General features: G+C 44.7%; 1 protein-coding gene across 2 annotated transcripts in view; it reads left to right on the forward strand.

Annotated features, from left to right (window-relative positions):
* Window positions 1–1347: 1347 nt before the first annotated feature.
* The window catches only part of MAPRE1 (microtubule associated protein RP/EB family member 1), a 28048-nt gene continuing 1737 nt past the window's right edge, over window positions 1348–27658 (forward strand). Inside the window, exons 1-6 of one of the 2 annotated variants that reach the window (XM_061437264.1) lie at window positions 1348–1453; window positions 5980–6103; window positions 16081–16226; window positions 17889–18096; window positions 20638–20759; window positions 25543–25695. In XM_061437264.1, coding sequence (XP_061293248.1) covers window positions 5983–6103; window positions 16081–16226; window positions 17889–18096; window positions 20638–20759; window positions 25543–25695 — 750 coding nt within the window. In that variant the 5' untranslated portion in view covers window positions 1348–1453; window positions 5980–5982. Of the gene's footprint in view, window positions 1488–5979; window positions 6104–16080; window positions 16227–17888; window positions 18097–20637; window positions 20760–25542; window positions 25696–27658 lie in introns of both variants that reach the window. The other variant, XM_061437263.1, reaches the window with a different exon arrangement.

Below are 27658 nucleotides of genomic sequence, written 5' to 3' on the forward strand. Positions count from 1 at the left end.
CTATCTTTCCTGCCACAGCCCATTCCTGTCTAACGAAGTCTGGTTTGTAATTAAACATGCTCATTGTGCTTAGTGGTGTCTGACTCTTTGCGACCCTCGGGACCGTAGTCTGCCAGGCTCCTCTGTCCATCGCATTTTCCAGACAAGAATACAGGGGTAGATTACCATTTCCTCCTCCAGGGGATCTTCCCAACCTAGGGATCAAACCAGTGTCTCTTATGTCTCCTGCATTGCAGGCTGGTTCTTTACCGCTGAGCCAGCAGGGAAGCCCTTGTAATTAAACAGTGATGTGTAATTAGTTATGTGCTTTGCCTTCCCTGACAGATTGGAAACTTTAAGAGCTCAGAGGGTATGTCTGTTTCTTGGTCACTGCCGAATCCCTAGGGTTTGATTAATCAGGGAAAAGAAATATTTGCTGAACACATGAATCAGTGATATTTTGACAAGAAAACCAGCTCAAAACTTGGATCAATCTTTGTGATGCAGGGCAACTGATCTCTCTGACCCTCAGTTTTCTCTTCCATAAAGTGGGTGTAACTCATTCTTTGAACAAGTCTCTGCTGCTGCTGCTAAGTCGCATCAGTCGTGTCGGACTCTGTGCGACCCCATAGACGGCAGCCCATCAGACTTCCCCGTCTCCGGGATTCTCCAGGCAAGAACACTGGAGTGGGTTGCCATTTCCTTCTCCAATGTATGAAACTGAAAAGTGCAAGTGAAGTCGCTCAGTCGGGTACGACTCTTAGCGACCCCATGGACTGTAGCCTACCAGGATCCTCCGTCCATGGGATTTCCCAGGCAAGAGTACTGGAGTGGGATTCCAGGCAACAGTACTGAAGTGGGGTGCCGTTGATTATCAGGCTCTTGGACACCGTGGGAACAGGATTGAGAAGATTCTTGCTTCCGTGGAATTTATGGAAAAGCAGACAATAAAGGCATAAACAATTAAACGAGATTACTATACTAAGAAAAAAACGGGATGATGAGATTTACAGGGTCATTCTAGAAAAAAAAGTCGCAGAATATGTCTCTACTGTGACTTTTAAGTCCTTCCTCAAAGCGCCTATCGATTTATTTTTTTATCTAATAATCCATTTTTTTATAGAAATTCATTGTAAAACCAATTTTTTGGCTACTGGGGTGGAGAATTTGTAACTGGATCCCGCCTTCTAGGCGGGGTCACATCTGCCCGAGGTGGGATCTCATTGGTTGCGGCAGACCTCGCGCAGTTGCATTGCCCTGGCAGCCGGCGCCCCGCCCCTAGGGCACTCCAGCCGTCGATCAAGCTTCGGGCTCCGCCCCCAGCGCGCCGCTTCGTCCCTCTCTATAAAAGGAGCCGGCGGGCGATGACGAGCCTTTACGTCGGCGCGTAAGGGGGGGTGCGTGTGAGGTCATCGCGCGGGCGGGCGGGCGGGGTCAGGCGGTTTGAACGAGACGAAGACGGAACCGGAGCCGGGTACGGGTAGCGGAGGCGGTCCAACCGAGAGCCGGTGAGCCGGCCAGCGGGCACGGGGCGGTGGCTGGGGGGCGGCTGGTAGGGCCTCGAGCCGAGCCGAGCGCCAGTGGGCCTCGCGGGCAGTGCTCGGGCCGCTCCCCACGGCGGTGCGGTTCGGGCCGGGTGGGGGAAGGGCGGGGCCATGACCCGGCGCGCGCGGGCTGGGGGGCGCGCGCTCTTCGCTCCGCCGGGGGGAGGTGGGGGGGTGGGGGAGCGGGGGCGGGGCGTCGGGCCGGAAGTGGGGGCTGCCCGTCGGCGGCGTGGGGGCTTATGGGCCGCGGCCTAGGCGTGGAACCAGGACAGGAGGCAGGAGGTTCCGGGGTGGTTGGGCCGGGTAGGGGGCGTGTGTGGAGTTGGAGTGGGCCTGCTGGAAGTTCTGAGGACCCCCCCACTGTAGGAGACGGGGCCGCCTGATGATTTAAGAGTCCAGGTTTTGGAGTCCAATCTGTATTGAATTCCCTGCTGTGCGACCTTGGGCAGGTGCTTTAACCTCTCTGGGCCTCAGTTTCCTCATCTGTAGAACGCGAGAGAAAGATAATACTACAAAGGGCTTGTCCCCGAGTATGGCGAAAAGCAAGCCAACTCCCTGGACTTCTTCCTTTCTTCATCAGTATTTGTTGAGCGTCCACGGAGCGCTAGGCACTGTGTTAAGCACTGGCCATACACCCAGGAGCAGGAGGGCAAAGGCCTGCTTTTTAGTAGTCTACGTTGTGGTGGGGAGACCGAAAATGAAAAAATACATGGAAATGAGAAAATTAATATATGGAAAAGAATTTCGTATGATCACTGGCGGGACAGTGTAATAGGGTTATATGAACAGTGCTTTTTCAGTACGTGGTTTCACAGCTGACCTGGGGTGCTGCAGGGCAGAGCTGGGCTTCTACTCCATTTTGGGATTGAAACTCCTGAAGTTCATTGAAGGAAGATGCACCAGGCCTGCCATCCACCTCTCTGATGGGGTATCTGTAAGAGTAGTGGTAATAGCAGCTCTTTGCTAATTGGGCACTTGCTATGTGCCAGGTGTTGTGTGGTTTTATGTCATTTAATATTGCACTTGTCTCTTAACAGATTTTATCTTCATTTTACAAATTAGGGGACCGAGACTCTGAGAGGTTATTTGCTTTATGGTGTCCAGCAAGTGGCTGAACCCAAGTCTGTGACTCTTTGAGTCCAGGCCCTTAATCTCTGTATTACGCTGCTTCCCTGAGGTCCAGATCTAGACAGTGTGTTTCCAGTGTGCCCTTTATGATGGTGTATATATGTATACAGTTTTTGTGGTTAAGAAATGTATAGCGGTTTATGACACATAGGGAAGCTTAGGACATGCTGTGTTTTTCACTTAGAGTCTTAGTTAATCCTCACTGCCTCCTCGGGATGAGCAGATGAGCTATTTGTGATCCGGAAAGGTGAGGTATTTACCTAGGGCCACATTGCTTTTTTTGGAGGGGGGGTCCCCTCCACCCATTCCATAGTGCTCAGTATGGTACCTTGAAAGTGATAAGTGCTCATCAACCAGCCTTGAATTGGAGTGGGTTTGGGAACCTTTAGGAGAGGCTATATATGGAGAGGTAAGGGGAGGCTTTTTTAAGGAAGTTTAAATGTGGATCAAGGAAGGGTGAGGTTTATATGGTGATCATGGGGTCTTTCTTCCATTGAGGCCAAGCAGAGGAATCCTTATGGAGGAAGAGAATGAGCTGTCGCTAGCTGTAGCTGAGGCTCTGAGAGCTGGTCTCTTTTGACTGCCTGGAAGAGCAAATTAAATAGTTGAGTCAGTGGATGTTTATTGCACATCCACAGGGTGCCTAGCCCCATGTATTTAGTGGCTGCAGAGTTTGCGGAGCACATGGGGCCAGGTATTAATGTGCTGCTAATGAAAGAGTTTTAAATTTATGATGAGGAAAGGCCATTAAGGTTTTCTGAGCTGAGGTGTGGTCAGGAGACACACGTGGCTTTACCAGCTGCTTACATTTTATGGCAGCATGATACACACAGTACCGGATGGATGTATGTATGAATATCGCCAAAATAGATTACAGGTGCTCACCCTGGGGCTGTGGTGGTTTTTGTTTGCATGTGTTTCTCTTTGATACCACACAGTCTGCATTTCATTTCTTCCTTTAGGGATTTTAAACACAGAAGTCACTTGGTCTGATTTTTGATTCAGAAAATTCTCCTTGGGTGTTGCATAAAAACAGTTTGAGACAGAGACTAATTTGATGTCTGTTGCAGTGGATGGAGGTGAGAGATGGTAGTGACAGGTCTCAGGTGCTGTTTTTGGCACTGGAGATAGGATAAATGAGACAAGGTCTCTCTCCTGGACTTGTTTGTTTAATACCAAACCATTTTTTGTGCCTTACCTCATTTAAACGTCACCTCAAATAGGGGGCATTCACTCATAAGATGAATGAGGTGTACTGAAGTTAAGTAACTTGCCCAAGTTCATACAACTGAGTGAGAGCCTCATGTTCAAACCCAGGCTTCAAATACTCAGCCCTTTGCATAGAGCAAATTTCCTACTGGTTCAGATCCCATCTGGGAATGATTCAGAAATGAAGAGATAATGACAGTTGTAGAGGTTTGAGTGAAATGCTGTGGGAACATAGGGATTAATTTCCCAGTGGAGTCAGGAACTAAATTGTGTTGACTTCTAGTATAACATGGTTTTATCATCTGAGTTTAGGTAAGAGAGTTGATAATTTGCTTTCTGAGACACATTTTTCTCTGCTTGACACTGTCCTGCCAGCCTGAAGACAGGTAGCCTTTCCTGAGCCCACTGTGTGATATGCTGTGCCAAGTCCTCAGGGGAGGGGGATGTGGGGTGTGAGGGCACGAGCCTGAGACATCAGATAAAGAGGAGCTTGTGTGGTAGATCTCCATCATTTCCGGCCCTCACATTCTGTAGCTGTTTGACTTGTGAGGTGTGCTGGAGACGCAAGGGAAGACTAGCTAGTCCCTTGGTGGAGGAATGAAGTGCTCAGAGTCCCATGGTGGTTCCAAATTTCCTGAGTTTTTCTTCCCCCATTGATCATATTGATGTCACATGAAATGAGGAAAATTAGAAGTGTTGGTCATTGTGAAATTTAGTATTTTCTAGCAGAAGTCCCCAACCTCCAGGATTTAATGCCTGATGATCTGAGGTGGAGCTGATATAATAATACTAGAAATAAAGTGCGCAATAACATAATGCACTTTGAATCATTTGAAAACCATCCTGCCTGCCTCCTCCCCCCTTTCCCCAGTCTGTCCATGGAAAGACTGCCATCCACAGAACCAGTCCCTGGTGTCAAAAAGGTTGGGGACTGCTGTTGCGTAGTCATGAGTCCTCATGGTAATTGCCCAGGAATCTCATTTAGGTCTGGATCCACCTGCCCTTATCTCATATTGAATCTTCTCTTCCCATTATCTGTTCACCAGCAGTCGGTGACCTTTTTCAAACTTAAATGGTGATTCCCCCCCATTTAAATCCCAGGAAGGGATTCTTGAACAGTTAAGAGATAACATCTGAATTCATCATGCCTGCAGAGTCCTAACAGGATCTGGCTTCTTCACTTTTCCCACTTCTGTTGCTCCTTACCCTCCTGCTTGCGGGGCTGTAGCCACTCTGCTTAAGCTTCTCACTTAGCTTAGCCAAGTGTCTGCTAAGCTCCTGGTGCTTAGTAGGCCTGCAGATGGCCTCCTGTCCTCAGTAGGTTCAGCAGAGAATTTTACTAAGGACTCTTCTCTGTGAGGTCATTTGCCACCACCTCAGTAGTACTTACGTTATAGAAAAGGTTACTTTTTCTATTGTAAAAGTGGACATAGTCTTTAAGAAAATTCGGAGAACTTCGTAGTGGAAACTATAAAGAGAAATTAATAAAAAGCCCACCATCTGAAGAAAACTGGTGTAAACATTTTGATACATTAATGGATAAATGAATTGATGTTTTCTAAGCACATTTTTATCAGAGAAGGCAATGGCACCCCACTCCAGTACTCTTGCCTGGAAAATCTCATGGACGGAGGAGCCTGGTAGGCTGCTGTCCATGGGGTTGCTAAGAGTCGGACACGACTGAGCGACTTCACTTTCACTTTTCAGTTTCATGCATTGGAGAAGGAAATGGCAACCCACTCCAGTGTTCTTGCCTGGAGAATCCCAGGGACAGGGGAGCCTGGTAGGCTGCCGTCTATAGGGTCACACAGAGTCGGACACGACTGAAGTGACTTAGCATAGCATAGCATAGCAAGCACATTTTTATACCAGTCACATTAAAATGGGGCCTGAATTTTAGGCTGGCTGGTGTTGAGCCGTTCATTTCAGGTTATGTTTACTCCTGGAAATCTAGGCTTGTGGCTGGAACCCTAGGTCTTTGATTTGGTATCTTGGGGAAGAATGGGGGTGAGGCTTCCAAGTTGAGTGTCCCCATACTTCTGCTCTGGTGACTCCAGGAAATGCTTGCGCTTTCTTGCTGCCCAGTAATGCGATCCCTTCTCTTTCTCACGTGCTGTAGAAGATGGCAGTGAACGTGTACTCAACGTCGGTCACCAGTGATAACCTCAGTCGACATGACATGCTGGCCTGGATCAATGAGTCTCTGCAGTTGAATCTGACAAAGATCGAACAGTTGTGCTCAGGTAAGAGTTCAGTAGACCCCTTTCCCCAGGTAAGCCTGCGGGTCCTTCAGGGATGCACAGGTCGGTCCATGTCTGATTGCAAAAGCCACAGGTTCGGGTTCTGTGTTAGGGCTGCTCTGTTTGTTTCAGCCTTGCCTTGGTTCCACTTGTGAGTGGGACTGTGCTTGAAAGGAGCCTGCTCTCTTCTGGCCTGTATGTCCACCGTTGCCCGCTATAGCGGCTCCATTCTGAGGCCTGCAGCTTACTTAGCCTCAGCTGCTCCGTCTGCACTCTTTGCATCCAGATTTGAAGTGACTTACATTTGAGGACAATAATTGTAATTGTTCTAGTTCTGTATTAGTTTATCAGTGGCATTTCTTACTTCCACATAACTCAAGACCAAAGTCAGGCCGGTTTGCTATTTCAGCCACAACTTTATTGAACTACTGTTTGTTAAGAATATGACAGAGAAGTGCTGATTTAAAACGAGAACATACATTATGTGTTAGGCTTATTAAAATGGATTTACCCCAGATAGGAGGTGGGGTCAAGAATATGACAGTAGAAGGATGAGCTGTATATCCTGCTGCTACTTGAATTCTTATCTTGATCTTTGGGTAGAGAATTAGAACCTTCAGCTTCTCCTAGTAATCATAACAACAGTTATTTAATTGAACACTTGTGTGCCAGAGTTATGTAAATGCTTTCAAATATCTTTTTATCACTGTACCTCTGTGAGGTGGCCTCTTGATGAAAGTGAAAGAGGAGAGTGAAAAAGTTGGCTTAAAGCTCAACATTCAGAAAACTAAGATCATGGCATCTGGTCCTATCACCTCATGGCAAATAGATGGGGAAACAGTGACAGACTTTATTTTTGGGGGCTCCAAAATCACTGCAGATGGTGACTGCAGCCATGAAATTAAAAGACGCTTACTCCTTGGAAGGAAAGTTATGACCAACCTAGACAACCCATTAAAAAGCAGAGGCATTACTTTTCCAACAAAGGTCTGTCTAGTCAAGGCTATGGTTTTTCCAGCAGTCATGTATGGATGTGAGAGTTGGACTATAAAGAAAGCTGAGTGCTGAAGAATTGATGCTTTTGAACTGCGGTGTTGGAGAATACTCTTGGGAGTCCCTTGGACTGCAAGGAGATCCAACCAGTCCATCCTAAAGGAAATCAGTCCTGAATATTCATTGGAAGGACTGATGTTGAAGCTGAAACTCCAATACTTTGGCCACCTGATGTGAAGAGCTGACTTATTTGCAAAGACTGTGATGCTGGGAAAGATTGAAGGTGGAAGGAGAAGGGGGCGACAGAGGATGAGATGGTTGGATGGCATCATCGACTCAATGGACATGAGTTTGAGTAAACTCCGGGAGTTGCTGATAAACAGGGAGGCCTGGTGTGCTGAAGTCCGTGGGTTGCAGAGTTGGACATGACTGAGTGACTGGACTGAACTGAACTGAACTGTGAGGTGGGGATGTTTATTAACCTTTTTTTTACAGATGAGAAAATGGGCTTAGAGAAATTGAATAATAAGTATAGGTTTAAACAACCCAGAATAGAATTGAGGCTTGAACCATATTTGAAATCAAGAGCCCATGTCCTTCAGCCTCTGTACCATACTTGTTCTTCAGACTTTTCTTTGACCAACTAGTGCCATTCAGATCTCCTTAAAATTATTGCTTTCATTTATATGAAAATTTTCTAAATGAATTCAGCTTCTGTACTTCCTTATTTTGTAGCTGAGTCTTGGTCTTAGTTTCATTTGCTGGTCTTGTTACTTCCTCTGTGAGATTTAATCCCAGTTCTATAGATGGTCAGAGAGGCTCGTTGTGAAGTCGTACAGTGAGGGGGGGCCCAGGAGTCACGCCTACTAAGCGTCAGTTTCTCTGTGAGTCGTAGGTGCCATTGGATCTGTGCTGCTTTTCCTCTAGTTTCATTTCACCACCACATCCCCTTTTGTTGGAGGCTTTTAAAGCACTCGTTTGCCCCGTGATTAATGACTAATGGGGGGGATGAGGTCATCTTAATTTTGTTTGGAGCCAGCTTTTTAACCAGCAATTTCTCCCTGAAATTTGTCTTTTTCTATAAATACACTTCAAGATGTATTTCACTTAATTAAAAAATGAGATCTCTTTTCATGTGTAGGTAAGACTGTACATGTGCTCATCTGGCTCCAGGTTTCTCTCATTCAGTCAGGGAGCTGTCGTTGGTAGTCAGGGCACGAAGAGACCCCAGTCTGCCCTAAGCGTGTGACTTTTGATGGGACCCTGATGTTCTGGTTCTTCATCTGTAAACTGGGATAAGTGAAGCGAAGCGAAGTTGCTCAGTCGTGTCTGACTTTGCGACCCCGTGGACTGTAGCCTACCAGGCTCCTGAATCCACGGAATTCTCCAGGCAAGAATACTGGAGTGGGTTGCCATTTCCTTCTCCAGGGGATCTTCCTGACCCAGGGATCGAACCTGAGTCTCCTGCATTGCAGACAGATGCTTTACCATTTGAGCCACCAGGGAAGCTCTTAAGATCTGGTTCACCTGTTGGGCTGTTGTGAGACTCACCTGTAAAAATAGCTCTCAGATACTGATTCTGTGCCAGCCCCTGGATGTGAGGCTGGGTTTCTCAAGGGACAGGACACATTGTTGTTTTTCAGAGGAGCCTGCATGGGGCACAGCTTATGCATTATAGAGCCTGATTTTGCATCCAGATCTTTCTGGCCACATAGCCTGTACTCTTTCTGCTGTGTACATGCTTTATCTTTTTATTTTATTTTTTTGACTGCACTGGGTCTTCATTGCTGCCTGTGGGCTTTCTCTCGTTGCAGTGAGTGGGGGCTACTGTAGTTGGGATGCACAGGCTTCTCATTGCCATGGCTTCTCTTGTTGCAGATCATGGGCTCAGTAGTTGTGGCACATGGGCTTTGTTGCCCTTGGCATGTGGGATCTTCCCGGAGCAGGGATTGAACCCATGTCCCCTGTGTTGGCAGGTGGATTCTTAACCACTGGACCACCAGGGAAGTTCATCCATGCTATATCTTTTGAAAAGAAGCATTTGGAAGAGAGTTGAACAAATTAAAATATATTACCAATTACAGCGATATTGTTTCATTAAAAATCTGTAAAGAGTTTGAATTTTGCCTGCTGCCTGCCATTTTTCTTATTATAAAGTGCTTTTTCCCAGTGGAACATTCAGAATACTTTGTGATTTGTAAACAAACTTCTGTTCACAGCTTGTTCCCCCCTTGAGAGTGGTGTGGGGCTTTTCTGAGTATGTAGAGGTTGCATTGTGTGCATGTTGGTGTTTAGGAAATGGGGTCTCAACTTCCAAACAGGATGAACTGTAGACACTGTGTCCCTGAAGAAGGTCTGCTTCCAGGGGATTGGAGTCAGAGAGAAAGCCAGGCTCCTCAGATCCTTGTGTTTACTGAGGCCTCAGGAGAATCCCAGGGACCTTTATCACTGGTGCCTGGTCCCTCCTGATCTTACCTTCGTTAAGCAGAGAGGCAGGCACACCAGAATTCTCTGACCGTGCACAAGCTTTGAGAGGTAGGAATAGGTTTTCTGCTCAAGAGGGCAAAGCCCTGAGGTTCTACACTATTCATGTGCTGGCTGCCTGCAAAGTGGCTGAGTTTATCAGCATTGTGTGCTCCCTGCGTCCAACGGTGAAAGGAACCTCTGCTTGGCTCTTGTAGTGAGATAAGGTGCGGAGGACTTCAGTGATAGGGTTGGCTGGTTGTTTCAAGGTTCATTACGTTCTGTAGTCTCTCTGTTTTGGAGAGTTAGTCATCAAGTATTTTGGAAAGATAGTTATCAAGAAAAAAGACCCTGGTCACAGAGAGTGATTGCGACGAGGGATTGCTTGTGTCAAAAGGGGGATGCAGGAAAGGAAAGAATAAAAAAAGATTTCCCTGGTAGACTAGTGGTTAGGATTTGGGGCTTTCACTGTTGTGGCCTGGGTTTAATCCCCAGTTGGGAAACTAAGATCTCACCAGCGTGATGGCAAGGCCAAAAAAACAAACAAACTGGAGTTGGGAGAGGGGGTGAAGAATGCTGATTGCTTTCCATTCCATTCCTCTCTCCCTTCGGTTCCAGTCCCTGACCAGGCCCCTCTGCACTTTTCTAAGGGCCCAGCATGGTGCTCTGAGTGTGAATGTCCTCAGAGCTCCCTTCTTTGCCTTCTCTTGTCCAGGCCAGCCAGCTTCACAGTTCCTGTGCTCTGCTGAATGGGAGAGGTGTTCAGATGCTCCCAGGCAAATGCTAGATTTCCTTTCTTCTTAGCTTATTGTGGGGCCGTGGGGCCTTTAGTTTATATAAAACAGCTGTCAGTCTTTTTCTGGAGCCGTTCTGAGAGGGAGACCTGCCCCTGACCAGGCCTCTCCCATTTTGTTTTCTCAAGTTGACTCCCTTTTCCATTTTGGACCTGAATTCGGCCATTCTTCCAATGTCTCAGGCCTGAGAAGCATCCTTTGAGGCTAACTCACAGAGTTCTGGGTCTTCTGCAGGGTCTTTTGGCTGTAGCCTTTCTCAGTTTGCAGGCTGCTGCCACAGTGGCCTCTGCACTGGGCCCTACACACCTCTCTGCTTGTCCCATGGTTGTCTACAGCCTTTTGAAGAGACCATTTTTATTGAGTCACTCCTCTGCTCACGAAAGTAGCTCTTTAAATTTTTTTTTGCTTAATTAATTCTTCAAATACCTCTTTGTGTTAATTGAAGCAGAAGACAAACTTATTTTCTTCTGAGTATAAGTAATTAGGTCTTCTTTATAGAAATGTATTAAAAAAGAAAGCTAGCTTAAAGCACAACATTAAAAAACTAACATCTTTGCATCCTGTCCCATTACTTCATGGCAGCTAGAAGGGGAGAGATTGGAAGAGTAACATTTTATTTTCTTGGGCTTCAAAATCACTGCAGATAGTGACTGCAGCCACGAGAATAAAAGATGTTTGCTCCTTGGAAGGAAAGCTACAACAAACCTATACAGCATATTAAAGAGCAGAGACATCACTTTGCCGATAAAGGTTCATAGAGTCAAAGCTTTGGTTTTCCCAGGAGTAACGTACGGTATGAGCGTTGGACTGAAAGAACACTGAATGGCGAAGAATTGGTGTTTTGGGAAATGTGCTGGAGAAGACTCTTGATCTGTTGAAGTGCAAAGAGATCCAACCAGTCAATCCTAAAGGAAATCAACCTTGAATACTCATTGGTAGGACTGATGCTGAAGCTGAAGCTCCAATACTTTGGCCACGTGATATGAAGAGCTGACTCATTGGACAAGACCCTGATGCTGGGAAAGATGGAAGGCAAAAAAGAAGTGGGTGGCCGAGGATGAGATGTTTAGATAGCATCACTGACTCAATGGACGTGAATTTGAGCTGGGTGACAGTGAAGGACAGGGAAGCCTGGTGTGCTGCAGTCCACGGGGTTGCATAGAGTCGGATGCGACTTAGCACTGAACAGCAACATAGAAACATTAAGAATAAAACTGTAATCTGTTGTACTGTCACAAGTGATAATCACTGTTATCTTTTAATTGTATTTTGAAGGTAAGGTCTGTCATCCCCATGTTATAGAGAAACTGAGAGAAGTTAACTGACTTGTCCAAGGTTACTCATTTTAGCTGTATTTTCAGTATTTTCCATAATTTTAAAATGTAATTGACATACGTTTTGAATAACCAAGTCTCAAAATGGTTTAGAATTCAAAAGAAACAAAAAGATAAACAGTGGAAAGCCTTCCTGTGAAAAGAGCAGAAGTGACCAGTGTTGTCAGCTGGGTGGCCTCCAGGGAGAGTGTGTAGGAGCAGAAACGTCCATCTGCCCATGTTCTGTGCGTGTGCTTCTCTTTCCCCCGTTCTACACGCCCGGGGGCGCTCGAGCACGTCGGGCGTTCTGGAGAGCGTCCACTACCCGTGCGGCGTGCGCCGCTTTCTCCTTCTGTGGCTCTGTAGCACCGTGATTTCTTTTAATCAGTCCCTTGTTAATGGACATTTCATTTATTTCCAGTCTGTTGCTGTTACAGACTGTTGTAGTAAGTATCAAATACAAGCACACAGTGTTGTACAGTTTTCTTTCTTTTAAAATTAAAATAGGGTAGTTTTTCTCATGTTCAGATGTCTTCAGACCGACTTTTAATGTCTGCATTAATGACGCCTCACAGTCTTCTATTTTCAGATTGTTTTGGTTATTTTTTTGATGCCTGGACAGGGACTATTTCCAAATTGTATTCATCCTTTAAAATGACTTAAGCCTCACCTACTTCCAAAGCCTGAACACTTTTGCATTTAATGGAGCGTGTTTCCTGTGTGTAAAACTTTGAGAGTTCTTAATGTGGAGTTTTCTGATAGGAGGGCATCTGTCTTACGTAGAATTCTCTTTTTTGTTTTAATCTGTTTTTCCCCTCACTCTTAGTTATGGTGATGCTCTTGGTCAGAGTCTCACACCTAAACTCATTTTTTTAAAAAATTTATTTTAATTGGAGGATAATTACAATATTGTGGTTTTTGCCATACATCAACATGAATCATTTTTTAAAAATTAATAAATTTTTGACTGTGCTGGGTCTTCATTGCTGCTCGTGGGCTTTCTCTAGTCGAAGCGAGAGGGGGACTACTCTCTAGTTGCCATGCACAGGCTTGTCATTGCGGTGGCTCCTCTTGTTGCAGACCATGGGCTCTAGGGCGCACAGGCTTCAGTAGTTGTGGTACCTCTCCACATATGGAATCTTCTGGACTGGGGATCAAACCCTTGTCCCCTAATTTGGCAGATGGACTTGCCAACCACTGGACCACCAAGGAAGTCCTGGCCTGTATAGATTGTTGACTTCAGCTTTCATCTAATTCTCCAAGGGGCCCTGGCCCAAGATGGCTGAGAGCCTGTGCACTTGAGATAGTGCAGGCGTTGGGCGCAGGGCTGCACTGTGCCCTGTGTGTTCTCTGCTTGTAGCACAGATCTCCGTAGGACGGCGCTGTGGTAGTCAGCGGAGACCTGGTGGTTGATGTCATGACACATCTGGTCCCACCCTAAGGCTGTCTGCATCTTCCAGCCACAGGTTATGTGAACCTGCTCTCCTGCCCCAAAGCACTGGGATAGCGGTCATCTAAGAGCAGTCCTCTTCTGCACCTTGTGTTGCCAGGCTTTGTTATTAAGGCCGAGACTGGAAGGAAAGCCCCTTTGAACCTCTTCTGTACCCACTTGAGACATCTACAGGCCAGGAGTGTTGAGCCCTTTTGTAAATAACCACCTGACAGACTTCTTCCTTTTAAGCATTTATCTTCTTATTTTGTGTGCTTATAATAAAAGTAATTTTCATTGTATATAATAATATTTTAAAAAATAATATGTTCCATACCACCTCCCAGAGATGGCCACTGTTCAGTCATATTTGATCTCCAAAACAGTAACCTTGTATGGTGTAATACAGTGTGCTTTCTCCCAGTTTTTTTCTATACGTATAAAGATGAACGTTTTTACATATATGAAGACATGTTATAGATAACGTTTTTGTATCTTACGTTTTCTTTTAACATTAAGTCTTGAGCTCTTCTCCCAACCCCCGCCAAAAAATGTGCTTTGATTGCTTGCGTAATACTCTCTTAGGCAGTGTTGTACGAATTTATGTAACTGATGGCTCCTGCTGTTGGACATACAGGTTGCTTCCATTTTTTCCTCTCCTGAATGAAGTTATACAACTTTCATGTGTAAGTCTTTGCTAGATGTATTTTTAATGTGTGTTACTTTATTAAATTTACTTTTTTTCCCCTTTCTTCTAAGTTTACTTTTTTTCCTTTTTCTTGGCTGTACTGTGAGTCCTAGCTACTGGACTGCCAGGGAATTCCCCTTGCTATATTAAAAAAAAAGAAATGATTCCCTTAGATCCCTTAGGTTGGATCCCCATGTGTTTATTAGGTGTTTACATTTTTGTGTGTGTGAATTGTCCAATTGATTTGTCTATTTTTATTGAAGTCCTTGTGTTTTTCTTTGTATATTATCTCTGTTTCAGCCAGCTAGAGTGTAGCAGCATGGTATATACCTCTTTCTTCCCTGAGCCAGGAAATGCTTTAGTCTGGAGTAGGGTGTTCTAAGAAAGTGCATAATGACATAGGAAAGAGCAGTGGACAGGGAGTCAGAATACCTGGAATCTGGCTCTGAGCTTGGTCTCTGGCCTCTGTGGTCGTGAGCTGCAGTTTTTGGTCGTCAGGTTTTAAATTTATAATGGCTCTAAGGATTCTTCTAGCTCTAAAATAAAAACTGAAAGTTCTTCAGGCAGGTTTTTAAGAGCAGATGACTGATGCTTTTAAGTGGTTTTGAATGGAAAGTCTCATGAATGGCTTGAGAAAACTGTGTATTTAGTAAATGTACTTTATTTTGCTGGTTCAGAAAAAATATCTTTCATGTGTGAAGCAGTGCTGTAGGTATAGATGCTTCATAGATTATGTCCTTGTGTATATGTGTGTTTTAAGTTGGTATGTATGTATCAGGATCCAAACCAGATCTATATATTGCAGTTGGTAAATTATTGCAGTCAACAGAAAGTGGACTTTCAAATCTCCCTTAAAATGCAGCAATCATCACTCTTCGTGCTATTAACTTGTTAAAGAGACTGGGTCGTTGTCTTGCGAAATTGAGGAAGCTATTAGTGCCTCTATTTTAAAAAGCATAAATATTGCTAATTCACTGCCTGGTACATAGAATTCGCATAGTATATTTTTGTTGGATGAGTAAATCAAGCCACTTTAGGAATCAGGCTTTCACTTTCTAGTGCTCCTTTCTACTAAGAATGTCACTCTGATCACTGAAGTGCTTCTGCTCTCTTTGCTGCTGCTGCTGCTGCTAAGTCGCTTCAGTCGTGTCCGACTCTGTGCGACCCCATAGATGGAAGCCCACCAGGCTCCCCCGTCCCTGGGATTCTCCAGGCAAGAACACTGGAGTGGGTTGCCATTTCCTTCTCCAATGCATGAAAGTGATAAGTGAAAGTGAAGTCACTCAGTCATGTCTGACTCTTAGCAACCCCATGGACAGCAGCCTACCAGGCTCCTCCGTCCATGGGATTTTCCAGGCAAGAGTACTGGAGTGGGGTGCCAGTGCCTTCTCCAGCTCTCTTTGCATCTTTCCAAAAATAACGATAATGGCACTCTTTATGCCAGATCTGGCAGGAAGCCAGTTTGGCCTGATGTAAAATAAGTTGAATATGCTTATTAAGGCTGCCTCATTCTGCAGAACACCTATTGCGTAGTCGCTGGATTTCTCGTCTCCTTTTCCTGAAAAGACAGTAAGTGTACATGGAGCCTGCCCTCTATTAGGAGAGTGCATTTTAGTAGGCATTAGAGAAATGGCATTCCTAAATTTTAAGTGCCAAGAAAACACTTTTGGGGGTAGTGATGGATAAAAATGAATAAGTGGAGGAAGGAATGAAATTGGGGAGCAAATGGGATGAAATATATGCAATAATTTCTTATAGTGGCCTTTAAAATTGAAAAAATTTAAATGGAAAAACTCAAAGATTCCTTCTATTCAATTTTGTTTATAAACTGATAGGTTAATTAAGTTTATTTAGAGATGTAAAAAGCCCAGGGAGGCAGACATCTTAGAAAAAACATGTTTTTAACCTAAGTCAGAGGATGGATCTTTGATCAGAGGACGGATCTTTGCCATATTGGGGAACTCCTCCTCCTGCTGGCATTCATTTTTCTTTTAGTTGTCATTTTATTGTCATTTCTGTTTCCTACAAAGAATAGTCTTAAAATTTCATAGGACCATTCCTTTTCTCTTCATCATGGGATTTCAGGTTGCAAGTATGTTGTAGAACTTAAGTAGAACCACAGTTCTGTTACTGATTTCAAAGTCAAGTGGAAATGATGCTTTGGGATTTTGTAGGTACACTTCCACAACTTTTCAAATTGTACGTGGGTTAAGCGAGTTGATAACTTTTTACCCTGTTTCTTTAATAGCTAGTGCGTTTAATGTTCCAGTGTGTGTTTTCTTCTTCTTTTACTCACTCAGGGGCTGCCTACTGTCAGTTTATGGACATGTTGTTCCCTGGCTCCATTGCCTTGAAGAAAGTGAAATTCCAAGCCAAACTAGAACATGAATACATCCAGAACTTCAAAATACTACAAGCAGGTTTTAAGAGGATGGGTGTTGACAAAGTAAGTAAGCTTTATTCTTTCATTTAGGGTGTTTCTTAACTCGTCATGATTACCAAGGCTACCAGTGCTGGCCCATGACTTTGGATGTTTTTGTTTTTCTTTTCCCAATTTGTATAGTTATCTTTTCTCGAGTTAACAGTTTACCGGGAGCAATGTGTCCCTCTGTTGTCCTATCCCTGGTTCCCGTGTGGTCATCTTTCTTCATTGTGAAGTTGGCGGCTGTCTGGAAAACCAGTCTGTAAATCTGTACCCATTTTTTTTTAACTGTAATATATTAATCTGAGATCTAATTCTTTTAATCTCTCAATTTGCTTCTGTAAAACATACCATATGGTAGAATAAGTAGTTCTAATAGAGAAGATTCTAGAACTGCTTGACTTTTTTAGTGAAGTATAAAACCAAAGTATAAATTACGATATTTTTATAGCTAGTAGGTGCTGGAAAGTTCCCTCTTGCCCTCAAGGTTATGTGAAGCTATAAGAAACAGAGTCCACCAAGCTTCATTGGGAAAAAAACCTCTGTTTTAGTAGATAATACGTTATTGCAGTTAAGCAGTCCCCCCCCATCAAAAGGGCTTAATCTTTAAGCCATTTTGAGGGCGGGGAACATTTTTCAGTAAAGCTTGTAATCACCCCCTAATTATCTTGCTTCTATATCTGATTTTTTATTTACTTTGAAATCAGTCTTAATTTAATATTGTCTCTGCAATATATAAAATGTGCATTAGTATTGTAAGGATATCATTTAGTTGTCAGGCATGGTTTAAACTAGGTTTGTCTTATTATACACAGTAGTTTTTCTTTTTCTTTTTATGGAATTAATGTTTTGAATAAGGCAGATTCCTAGAGTATATAAAAGTAGAATAGTGCAGGGATCCCCCGTGTACTTCGTGATCATCAACTCAGGGGTGGTCTTATTTCATATTATCTCTACTCCACCCCCTGTAGTCCTGGATTATTTTGAAGTAAGTTCCAGATTTAGCTTTATTTGTTAATGTTTCATACCAAGAAATTTTTTAAAGTTTGCTTGTTCAGAGGGGTGGATAGTTCAGATTGTAACTGGAATCCTTGAGGAGTTAAAAGATATGCTCTGACCATTTAAAGTAATACCTGATAGCACAATAAAAATCTTAGAGGGTCCTTTAAAGTGTGTTTTAATAGGATTGCAATTACTTGAAAAACATGCCATTTTGTAGAAGTCTATCCCAGGATTGATTCTGTACCTTGACCTATTTTTAAGGTAATGTTTTTTTTAACACAGTTCATCGAGAATACTTGTTATTTTGTGGTCTGGACTTGGTACCTTGTGTCGGGCACTGTGGCCATGCAAGTTCCATGGGAGGTTTACTTTTTACAGTGAAATGACGTATCTTAAAATGTGTTTGGATATGTGTGTGACTTCTGTATGATACTTGTTTCTTTTGCGTTTCTGATTTCTTTTGATGGAATTGAACTGTGGGGATTGGCTGTTGTTAAGTTCTCTGTGGAAGGTAAATTGAATGAAACTTGCTCTACAACCTTCCAGGGGCTTACTGAACATTTAGTTCTTGCCTCTTTGTCTCCTTTTAGCAGAGCTTTATACTGATTTTGATGAATGTGAACACCTTTGATGCCTGCCAGAAACCTCTTGCTTTGAACTAAAGAATCTTATAATTTTCTGCAGATAATTCCTGTGGACAAATTAGTAAAAGGAAAGTTTCAGGACAATTTTGAATTTGTTCAGTGGTTCAAGAAGTTTTTTGATGCAAACTATGATGGAAAAGAGTATGACCCTGTGGCTGCCAGACAAGGTCAAGAAACTGCAATGGCCCCCTCCCTTGTTGCTCCCGCTCTGAACAAACCGAAGAAACCTCTCAGCTCTAGCAGTGCAGGTAAAAAACAAACCAACCGCGCCCCACCCCCCTCACCCCCCACCCCACTCCCCCCGCACAAATAATGCCATTTCCAATTAATGGTAGTCTAGGTATTCATTCATTCATTCAGTAGCCATAGGCTTAGGGATCTGAAGTAGCATAATCCCAGCCTTATGGCAGGAGCATGGATTGTGACATCAGGGCCCAGCGTTTGCTCTTAGATCTCTGGAGCCTCTATTAGCGCTTCATCTCTGCCCTGTTTCTTCCTCTGTAAGAGGGGAATTGCAGTACTAGCCCCAGAGAGCTGGTCTTGAAGCCTGAATGAGTTACTGTTTGCAGTTTTGCCAACACTCGTTAGTTGTATGGAATAGAAATCCCTCAGGTTAGCTCACATAAAGGAGAGTTAGTTGGAACACAAGGACATTTCATCTTAGAGCCCTGGAATGGGAATTTGCAACCGGACCTGAACTCTCAGAAACTGAAAGAGCTTTCCAGGTCCCTCGGGGGCTGCTCTTGGTTCTGCATTGTCCTTCTGTCTGCAGACCAGCTGCTTGTGCTTATTCACGGCTTCCCTGCCCTCCCTAGAACCTCAGCTGCTAAGTTCTGTGATGCCAGCAGAATCCAGGAGGCAGGGGCAGGCTGTTTATAAGAGACTATCTTTTGAAGTCTTGGCCTAGTGGGTTTTCCTAAATGTGTTTGTAGTGATATACTCACAGAATGTGTGTGTACCTTGTGAGCGGTGGGTGTTCTACAGATGCTAACTCCTCCTTTCCAGAAGGTGGCAAGAACATTAATTAAAGTTGGATAGTACCTTGAGGGAGGGGCTGATCTATCTGGTAGGTAGAAAGGGATGTTGAGTGCTTTGTAATTTTTATAGCTTTATTGAGCTCTTGATTGACTTAAATACAGTTCATGCATTTAAAGTTTTCAAGTGTACAATTGAATGGTTTTTAGTGCATACGTAGGTAATGTTATTCTGTTGCCATAATCAGTTTTAGAACATTATCATTACCCCCCAAAAGAAACCTCACGTGCTCCCGGTAGCAGTCACTTCCCATTTCTCCCCAAAACTCCTCCCTCCCTGATAGTCCTGGGCAACTGCTGATCCTCTGTGGATTTACCTATTCTGAATATTTCTGAATGGAATTATAGAATATGTGGCCTTTTATGTCTGATTTCTTTCATTTAGCATAATGTTTTCAAGGTTCATCCATGTTGTATCATGTATCAGGACTCCTTTTTATGGTTAAATAATATTCCATCGTGTGGTTGTAGCACATTTTATTTATTCATCAGTTGATGATGATTTGAGTTCTTTCTGTTTTTAAGCTATTATGAACAGGGCTGCTATGACCATTCATATGCAAGTTTCTATGTGGGCATATATTTTCATTTCTCTTGGGTGTGTATCCAAGAGTACATACTCTTGGAGCAGAATTTTTGGGTCATGTGATAACTCTGTGTTTAACGTTTGACAGAACTACCTGACTGTTTTCCAGAGTGGCTGAAACATTTATTTTCCCAAGCAGAGTATATGAGGGTTCAGATTTCTCCAGATATTGAGTACTTTGATTCTTTGGCTTTTTAGAATGGGGAATTGCATAGATAACCCTGTGCATTTCATATTTCAGATGCTGCTAACAGGCATGTGGAGACTTGGATTGAGTATTTAGTCTTCAGTTTAAACATATGCTAGAGATCCTCCAGCGGAAATGCCTGTTACTCTGGGTGGCTTTAAGGTCATATGGTTGTTGAATAGTTCAGAATGTTAGGAAGATGAGATATTTCTAAGCCTGGCATAATATATAAACTTTGCAAAATACTCGCTGAATGCATAACTAAAGTCATGAATGATAAATTTGCCTTGAGGTAGCCCATTCCAGATTATTCTTTATTATTTTAACTTGCCAATAGGTTGGCCCCGTTACTGTTTTCCTCGTCTTTGCTTTGGTCATTCTTACTGAGAGAAGTCTGTCTATCCTAGTCACTGTGCTGCTTTTCTCTCCTGACCCTCTAAACAAGGAAACAGGAAGGGGTTTGGAAGCCATTAGTGGTCAGAGCAGTCTCTACCCACTCGCTCATCTTCCTAATCCAAGGAGTGTCAGGTTCTGAGTTGGGAGACACCTTACTTTCCAGATGGGGTGTCATGGGTGCCCCACAGCTGGGGCTGTGGGCTCTTTCCCTCTGCTCCATGAAGCTGCCTGTCTGTGCATTTAGTTAGAGCTGGGTTCAGGTAGTTCATCTGTTTGTACCAGGTTGACTTTGCCTCTTTCAGATGATAGTCCCGTCCACCCCAGCGGAAAAAAGACCACACCAAAAGACTTATTGCCAGCACGAAAGATCATGGCTAAAATTGGTACTTCCCTGTGTTGCCAGGATGCAGAATCACTTTGGGTGATCATGGGGTGTAATCTTGCATGCTGGGCTCTCTGCGGTAGGCCTCTTCACTGCATAATTGTGGAGAGCAGTTGGTCACAGCCTTCTCTTGTTGTCTGGTGGGTTCTTTTTGTTTTGAAATTTCTCTTCTTAAAAAAAAAGCCAACTCTGTCCCCCTCTCAGCTCCACAGAGGCCCATTACAACACACAGAACTACTGCAACCCCTAAAGCTGGCCCGGGTGTGGTGCGGAAGAATCCCGGTGTAGGGAATGGAGATGACGAAGCAGCTGAATTGATGCAGCAGGTAGGCATCTCCTGTGTCCACAACAGGAACCCTTTGGGGGAAGGGGCGCTTGCTGCCCTGACTGGGGAGCTTTGTCTGTGTTCTTGTGGGAAGACCTGCCTTGTCTGTGTATCACAACAGTCCTCGTGACGTGTCAGGGCTTTGGGACCTGTGTGGGGACTGTGAGCGTGGACATGAAGATGGAAGAGCGGGGTGGGCAGCTGTTTCTAAGCTCCATTGTTTCTATTAGAAACCAGTATCTGTTTGGAAATGCACGCATAAGGTAGAACCCTGTTCAAAGTCTCTGGAACACTGTCAGGGTTCCTGGGATTCAGAGACTGTCTCTTGAATTTTGGCTCTAACAGGAGATAATGGAGAGCTCCTTTCTAAATAATAATTAAAAAAAAGTATTCTGCAGTGTCCCTGCTGACATCCTGGCTCACTGGAGAATCGAATGGAGAGTGCAGCTGATGTGCAAAGCCTATGGCTTTTCTCTTCTTAATAGGTAGATGATTTGAAACGTCTTGTTTTGAACCAGTTAAGTATCTGAAAATAATTGGTAGAGGTCTCCGTAGATCAGAACAAATTTTCGATTTTTAGACATTTTCTCACTAATTCTTATAGTTGTTTTGTTTGCTTTTGGATGTTCCTTGTAATTAATTCCAGATTTAAAAATCAAGGATGCTCTGTAATTCCTGTGAGTTTAGGAATGAACCTTTTCACTTTCCTGAAAGCCAAGTCCTAAAGCTTGGGGGAAACAGCCTCACTTTAATCCAGAACCTTTTGTGGCCCAGACCAAACTCTGAGGAAGTCAGGACCTAAAAGCCTGTCCCCAAGACCACATTCACTGTTATTTTTCGTTCTCTGATCTGCATGTGCCCCACGGTGTAGGTGCCTCGGGAGGGTGGGAGGTGGCCGGGTCAGCATCCCGTGGTTGTGGCGGCCTCAAGCGCCCTCTGGGCACTGTGGCCGTGAGTGCAGAGGTCCTGGCGGTTGAGGAGGTGTCCCTGGAACTGCTGGTTTCCAGGCACAGGTGTACACAGAAAGCGGTCTCAGAAATAGAGTAAAGAGGTGTCAGTACTGAGACTTGGCAGCCAGCATAGGGTTGGCCTCACGGTCTCCAGAAGAAGATGCGATGGATTCCATGGGACTGCTGCCCAGCTGGTGTTCTAGGTGAGGGGGCACTGGATTTGAGGGGGCTGTAGATGTGCGGCTGGTCCTGGCTCCACTTCTAACTTGGGGCGAGTCAGTGAACCTCTGAACTCGCTGCCTCATATGCGGCGGGGCAGATACTTTACTCTCAGTGGTTGGATGGATTTCACAAGCTGACGTTTTGCCAAGTGCCTGGAAGGGTTTGGGATAAATGGGGTAAGTGGGGGTGGATGAAAGACAGTTGTGATTATTATGGAAGTTCTTGTCTGTGGTCTTGATAGAGTGAAAAAGGTTTTGAAATATGTTTTCAAAGTTCACAGGAGTCAGATTTTTTTTTTGGTGAAATATACAACTGTTAACAGCAAAAACAAAACCAGCACTTTTAGAGTGCAGGCGCCAGTGCTGGATTAAGCGTTTTGCTTTCACTTTTGCAGCAGCTCCGTGAGGGGTTCCAGAGAAGGACAGCAGTGCAGCTCACACCAGCCTGCCCAGCCCTGCCTCAGAAATAACGTGTGTGGCCAGCACAGGGCTTTGATTTTTACCATTCTTATTTTCAATGTGAAGGATTTTAGGTTCTTTGCAGGTTGCACACCCTGTTACTAACTCCCATGGCTCGTATACATGATCTCTCTGACCCTGAGAGTATTAAAAGTGGTGCACTTGATGAAGGGATGGAGGTCTGGGAGACAGGACCATATTGGTCATGAAAAGTGGAGCCTCACGGGCTTGGTGGGCAGTGTGTTCTACACAAAGTACCTTTTGGTGTTCATAGCCTTGGGATAGCTTCAGTGATTCCATATTCGTTTTTTTAAATGTAATTTTTATTTTTGACTGCACTGGGTCTTCAGTATTGTGCGTGGGTTTTCGCTAGTTGCGGAGAGCTGGGGCTGTTCTCTAGTTGAGGTGCACAGGCTTCCTGTTGCAGTTGGCTTCTCTTTTGTGGAGCACAAACTCTAGAACATAGGCTTTAGTGCTTATGGCACATGGGCTTAGTCGCTCCACGCCATGTGGGGTCTTCTCAGACCAGGGATTGAACTGGTGTCCCCTGCACTGCAACCACTGGAACACCAGGGAAGCCCGATTCCACATTCTTACGTCGTTTGGGAGAAGTGTACTGTTCCAAAGCAACACTATTGAGTAGAAATAAAATGTAAACTGGAAATGTGAGATATACGTATATAGAACTGAAAGTTTTCTGGTAGTCACACTGAAAAAAATTGTAATAAGAGACAGGTTAATTCTAATAACACATTACTCAATATATTTAAAGTATTAGCATTCTGATGTGATCATTATAAATAGTTATCAGTGAGATGTTTTACATTTGAACACTACTGGGTCTTTGAAATCCAGTGTGTATTTGATAGCTACAGCCTGTCTCAATTGCACTGGCTACATTTCAAGTGCTCAGAACACCACCTGTGGCTCATAGCTACCGTATCGGCCAGTGCCAGGTCGAAAACATTCTCCTTGGGCTTCCTGAGTTCCAGCTATTACTTCGCTGTAAGAGAATTGTATGCTTGTGGATTGTTTCTTGTGGATTCATGGTTGTTGAGGGATGTCAGGGAGGGCTGCTGCCTTGGCCTGTGGGTGGGGCCTGTCCGGCTGGTTTCTGGCGCCCTGGGTGATGTATAGGTGGAAGGAGGTTTCAGTGGGCTTACGAGGGAGGCGCCGGTGTAACGTGCGTGTACTAGTGGGCTCCAGGCTGCCGCGCCGCGCCAAGTGCTTCCCTTTCCTTCTCGTGATTACGGGCCTCTTCTCACTCATGGACCTTGGACCGAAGATCCAAGCAGCTTTCACTGCTGGGGATAGTCACCTCTGATCCTTTAGTCCCCTTCTCCCCCTCCACTTCGGGAGTAACTGATAGTTTAAGGAAAGGCTACAAACAGCATTTAAAGCAGGGGTGGGGAGAGTGGAGGTGGATGAATTATTTTGTTTTGCAGGCGACTAGGTGGTGTTAGTACTTTATTGAAACTTTCAACTATTTTTATTCATTTATTTTTAAATTATTTGTTTTTGGTTTTGCTGGGTCTGTGTTGCCCTGTGGGCTTTTCGCTCGTTTCAGAGCAAGGGCTACTCTCTTGTTGGGCATGTGGGCTTCTCAGTGCAGTGGCTTCTCTCGCTGCAGAACACAGGCTTACTTGCTCTGCAGCATGTAGGATCTTCCTGGATCAGGGATCGAACCTGTGTCTCTTGCGTTGGCAGGCCATTCTTTACTGCTGAGCCAGCAGGGAGGCCCCGCAGTTATTTTTTAAAGTGATTCCTGTGGTTGCTAAATTCCTTTAGTGAGAGTGTCTAGAACCTTGTTTCTAGAGCCTTGATTCTGGATCGGTCTGTTCAGGCCTTTGATGGCAAACATTGAAATTAAGTCTTTGACAAAATGGTCCTGGTGGTTCCAGTCACCTGCTCCTCATCTCTGATGCCTCTCAACTGCAGGTTGTGAGGGAGCAGGACTTGATCCCTTTGGTTGGGCCTGGCTTCTTCATCAGGCTGTGGGGAAGCTGGATGAGCTGTTTTAGTAACTAGACGTTCAGAAGGTGGACTAGGTTCCTGTAGTGCCTCTGGCTCTCAGAATTCCACTACCCACATTGTTCTCAGCAGCTGCACCTTTGATTCCCTGGCTGGGCTTTCCATGGGGCCCTAGCCTGTAAGGCCTGAGAAGATATATTGTACCATTTGCCATGTGATTTGCATTCAGTGAGAGTCATGGTTGAGTATTCTGGAATGAAGACACACTGGACTGTGAGAGTTGTTATGGTATTGTTATTATTATGTTATGATAACATAATAAAAGTTATGACTTTTATTATTCTTGGCTGAACAGAGTCCTGACCCATTCACTGAGATTTGTTTTGTCATTGCCTCTTTGTGGAAATTAGAGTCCCTCAGTGAGGCTCCTGGAAGATCCTGTGGCATGAGTGGTGAGCTGATGATATGCTCAGGGAGCTAGGGGTGGAATATGGTGGGGTGTGCCCCTCTCCTCTGCCCTTGTCTCTCCCTTTTGAGACTGTCTTGAGGGAGAGAGTGACGCAGGGACCCTCTCATCAGAGGATGCTTTTCTTTTAGTCATGGATCACACCCTAGCCCCAACATACTGGGGGGAAAAATAACTATTGAGTTTCTATGCCCAGGTGCCCCTCAGTGCTAGCTATCTTTGGCCAGTATTAGTTGTCTTTAAATAGTTTTGCCCTCCTGCTCATCATTTCTATCCTGCTCTCTTGGACCAGACCCCGCCTTACCGTTGACCTCAGCTTGCAGAAAGACCTGGATTAACTGACCAAGTGTCCTGGTGTGGACTCAGTATATAATTGGCAGCCACTCTGCTGGGCCAGGTTGTGGATTCTTTTTCTATATTTGTCTCAGCAGCCATGCCTTTTTCTCTTTGATCTTGTCTTAGTCTCTGAGAAATACCTACATGTTTCCTCATGTAGCCTGTCCTTTTGCAGGAATTGTTATAGTCAGAGTGCCATGAATCAGCCCATGGTATTGATCTGGAGCTGAAGAAAATTGACATCAAATTAAAATGGGAGTTTTGTCCTTGTTAGGGAATTTGATGAAAGACCACACATCTCCTTCCGGGTTGGAGGTTTAATCTGATGTGTTGTTGGTGTATGAATTCCAGGTGTCTGACCCTTTCTAATGTTTTGTGCAGGTCAATGTATTGAAGCTGACTGTGGAAGACTTGGAGAAGGAGAGAGACTTCTATTTTGGAAAGCTGAGGAACATTGAGTTGATTTGCCAGGAGAACGAGGGGGAGAACAACCCTGTGCTGCAGAGGATTGTGGACATTCTCTACGCCACAGACGTATGTGCTGACTTGGGGATGTTTTCTTGCCATTTTGCCACCTAAGAGAAAATACATTTTATGTGGTGGTTTTTGGCAAGCTCAGTACTGATGCTTGTTGTGTTTCAGCGTAGCATTCATTTAAAGACTTCATCGTTGACCCTCAAGAGTCAGCCAGAGGGGGGCACTTCAGCTTCTGCTTTGAGGTCTGAAGGGACAGTGAGGTGGCCGGCTGCCCTGCTTCTGTAGCTTGTGGCCACTGGTAGGTCACGAGTGCCACCAAGTGCTCTTAATCCTGCCATCCCCGCCTCCACCCCACTCAGCGTGGACCCCTTGGTCCGAGTTGCTGCCTCTTTTTCCTATGCCCCAGGTGTGCCCTGGAGGGTTAGGCACACGGCCCTGTTTGAGGTCTGCTGCCCACAGCTGTGAGAGGTGCCTTTTTCCTCCCATGCTGGAGTGTGCCCGCTTCCCATTTCTCCACACTGTCTTGTGGTCAGATCTCTTGGGTGTCATGTGTATTCGGCAGCTGAATAGGGAAAACTCATTTTCCCTGGATTTAGGATTTGACATTTTGCTCTGTCCACTGTTTAATGGCTATAATTATTAATAATTCTGCCATGCCCAGCAGGGTCTTGAGGGTCAAGCTATAGTATGTGTCTTGTCTAAGTGTTTCACAGTATGTGGCCATATACAAATATAAGGTAACATTAATGTTATTAGCACTATCCTCTAAACGTATTAAGTGAATTTGGGGGTGTTAAGACTGATGACTGAAAAGTTGATAATTTGTTCAATAAACCTGTGTTTCAGGCTTGCTATATACCAGATAATGCAGACAGAGTTAATGAAGATACAGGTGTCTTTGGGTTTAGTCCGAGTATTGTTTTAGTGGAGTCATATGTTGAGTAAATTTAGCCATAGAGGTTTAGTTTAAACAATAGATGGTGGGTGAAGGGGGAGTCTAAGTGTTTTAAGAAGGCAATGGCATCCCACTCCACTACTCTTGGCTGGCAAATCCCATGGACAGAGGAGCCTGGTAGGCTGCAGTCCATGGGGTCCCTAGGAGATGGACAGGACTGAGCAACTTTACTTTCACTTTTCACTTTCAGGCATTGGAGAAGGAAATGGCAACCCACTCCAGTGTTCTTGCCTGGAGAATCCCATGGATGGGGGAACCTGGTGGGCTGCTGTCTATGGGGTCGCACAGAGTCGGACACGACTGAAGCGACTTAGCAGCAGCAGCAGCAGCCATTAGGTCATACCAGATGTCTGGAGTGAGTGTGAGGTGGGAGCCACACATCCGAGGTTTCCCATGCCTCTCATGTTTGGTCAGCCTAGTTAGTTGTGGGTAAACAGACCACCCACAGCACCTGCAGTAGTATGCAGGTTCCTTCTTGTTCAGTCACTCAGTCGTGTCCGACTCTTTGCGACCCCGTGGACTGCAGCACACCAGGCTTCCCTGTCTTTCATCATCTCCTGGAGCTTGCTCAGATTCATGTCCATTGTGTCAGTGATGCCATCCACCATCTCATCCTCTGTCGTCCCCTTCTCCTAAAGGGGATGCAGGTACCTAAGTGCAGTCAAAAGAAGGCACGAAGGAAAAGCTGGCAATGTGGACAGGTTATTGAGAGGAGATGATCTGGTACTATTACGGTGACTTCAGGGATTTTTGAGGGTCAGTTTTCTTAAATAGCTTTATTGAGGTTCGGTTGGTTTAACGACAACTTGATGTATGACATCATTGCCATCATCAAGACAGTGGACACATCCATCACCCTGAACAGTGTGCGGGTGAGTTTGTGCTCAGTTTTGTCCTTCTGTGCGATGTGGTTCCACTGCCTAACTAATAGAAAAGCAGTCACTTGGTCTTGTGCCATTCAATGCCAAGTGTGTGGTAGAGACAGGAAGAACCGTTGACTTTGAGAGGCTTTAAATATGAGGAAAGGGAACCCACAGTAGAAACTGGTCTTTCATTCAGCGTTGA

This window comes from Bos javanicus, chromosome 13, assembly GCF_032452875.1.
Source record: "Bos javanicus breed banteng chromosome 13, ARS-OSU_banteng_1.0, whole genome shotgun sequence".
In the NCBI taxonomy this organism is placed as follows: Eukaryota; Metazoa; Chordata; class Mammalia; order Artiodactyla; family Bovidae; genus Bos; species Bos javanicus.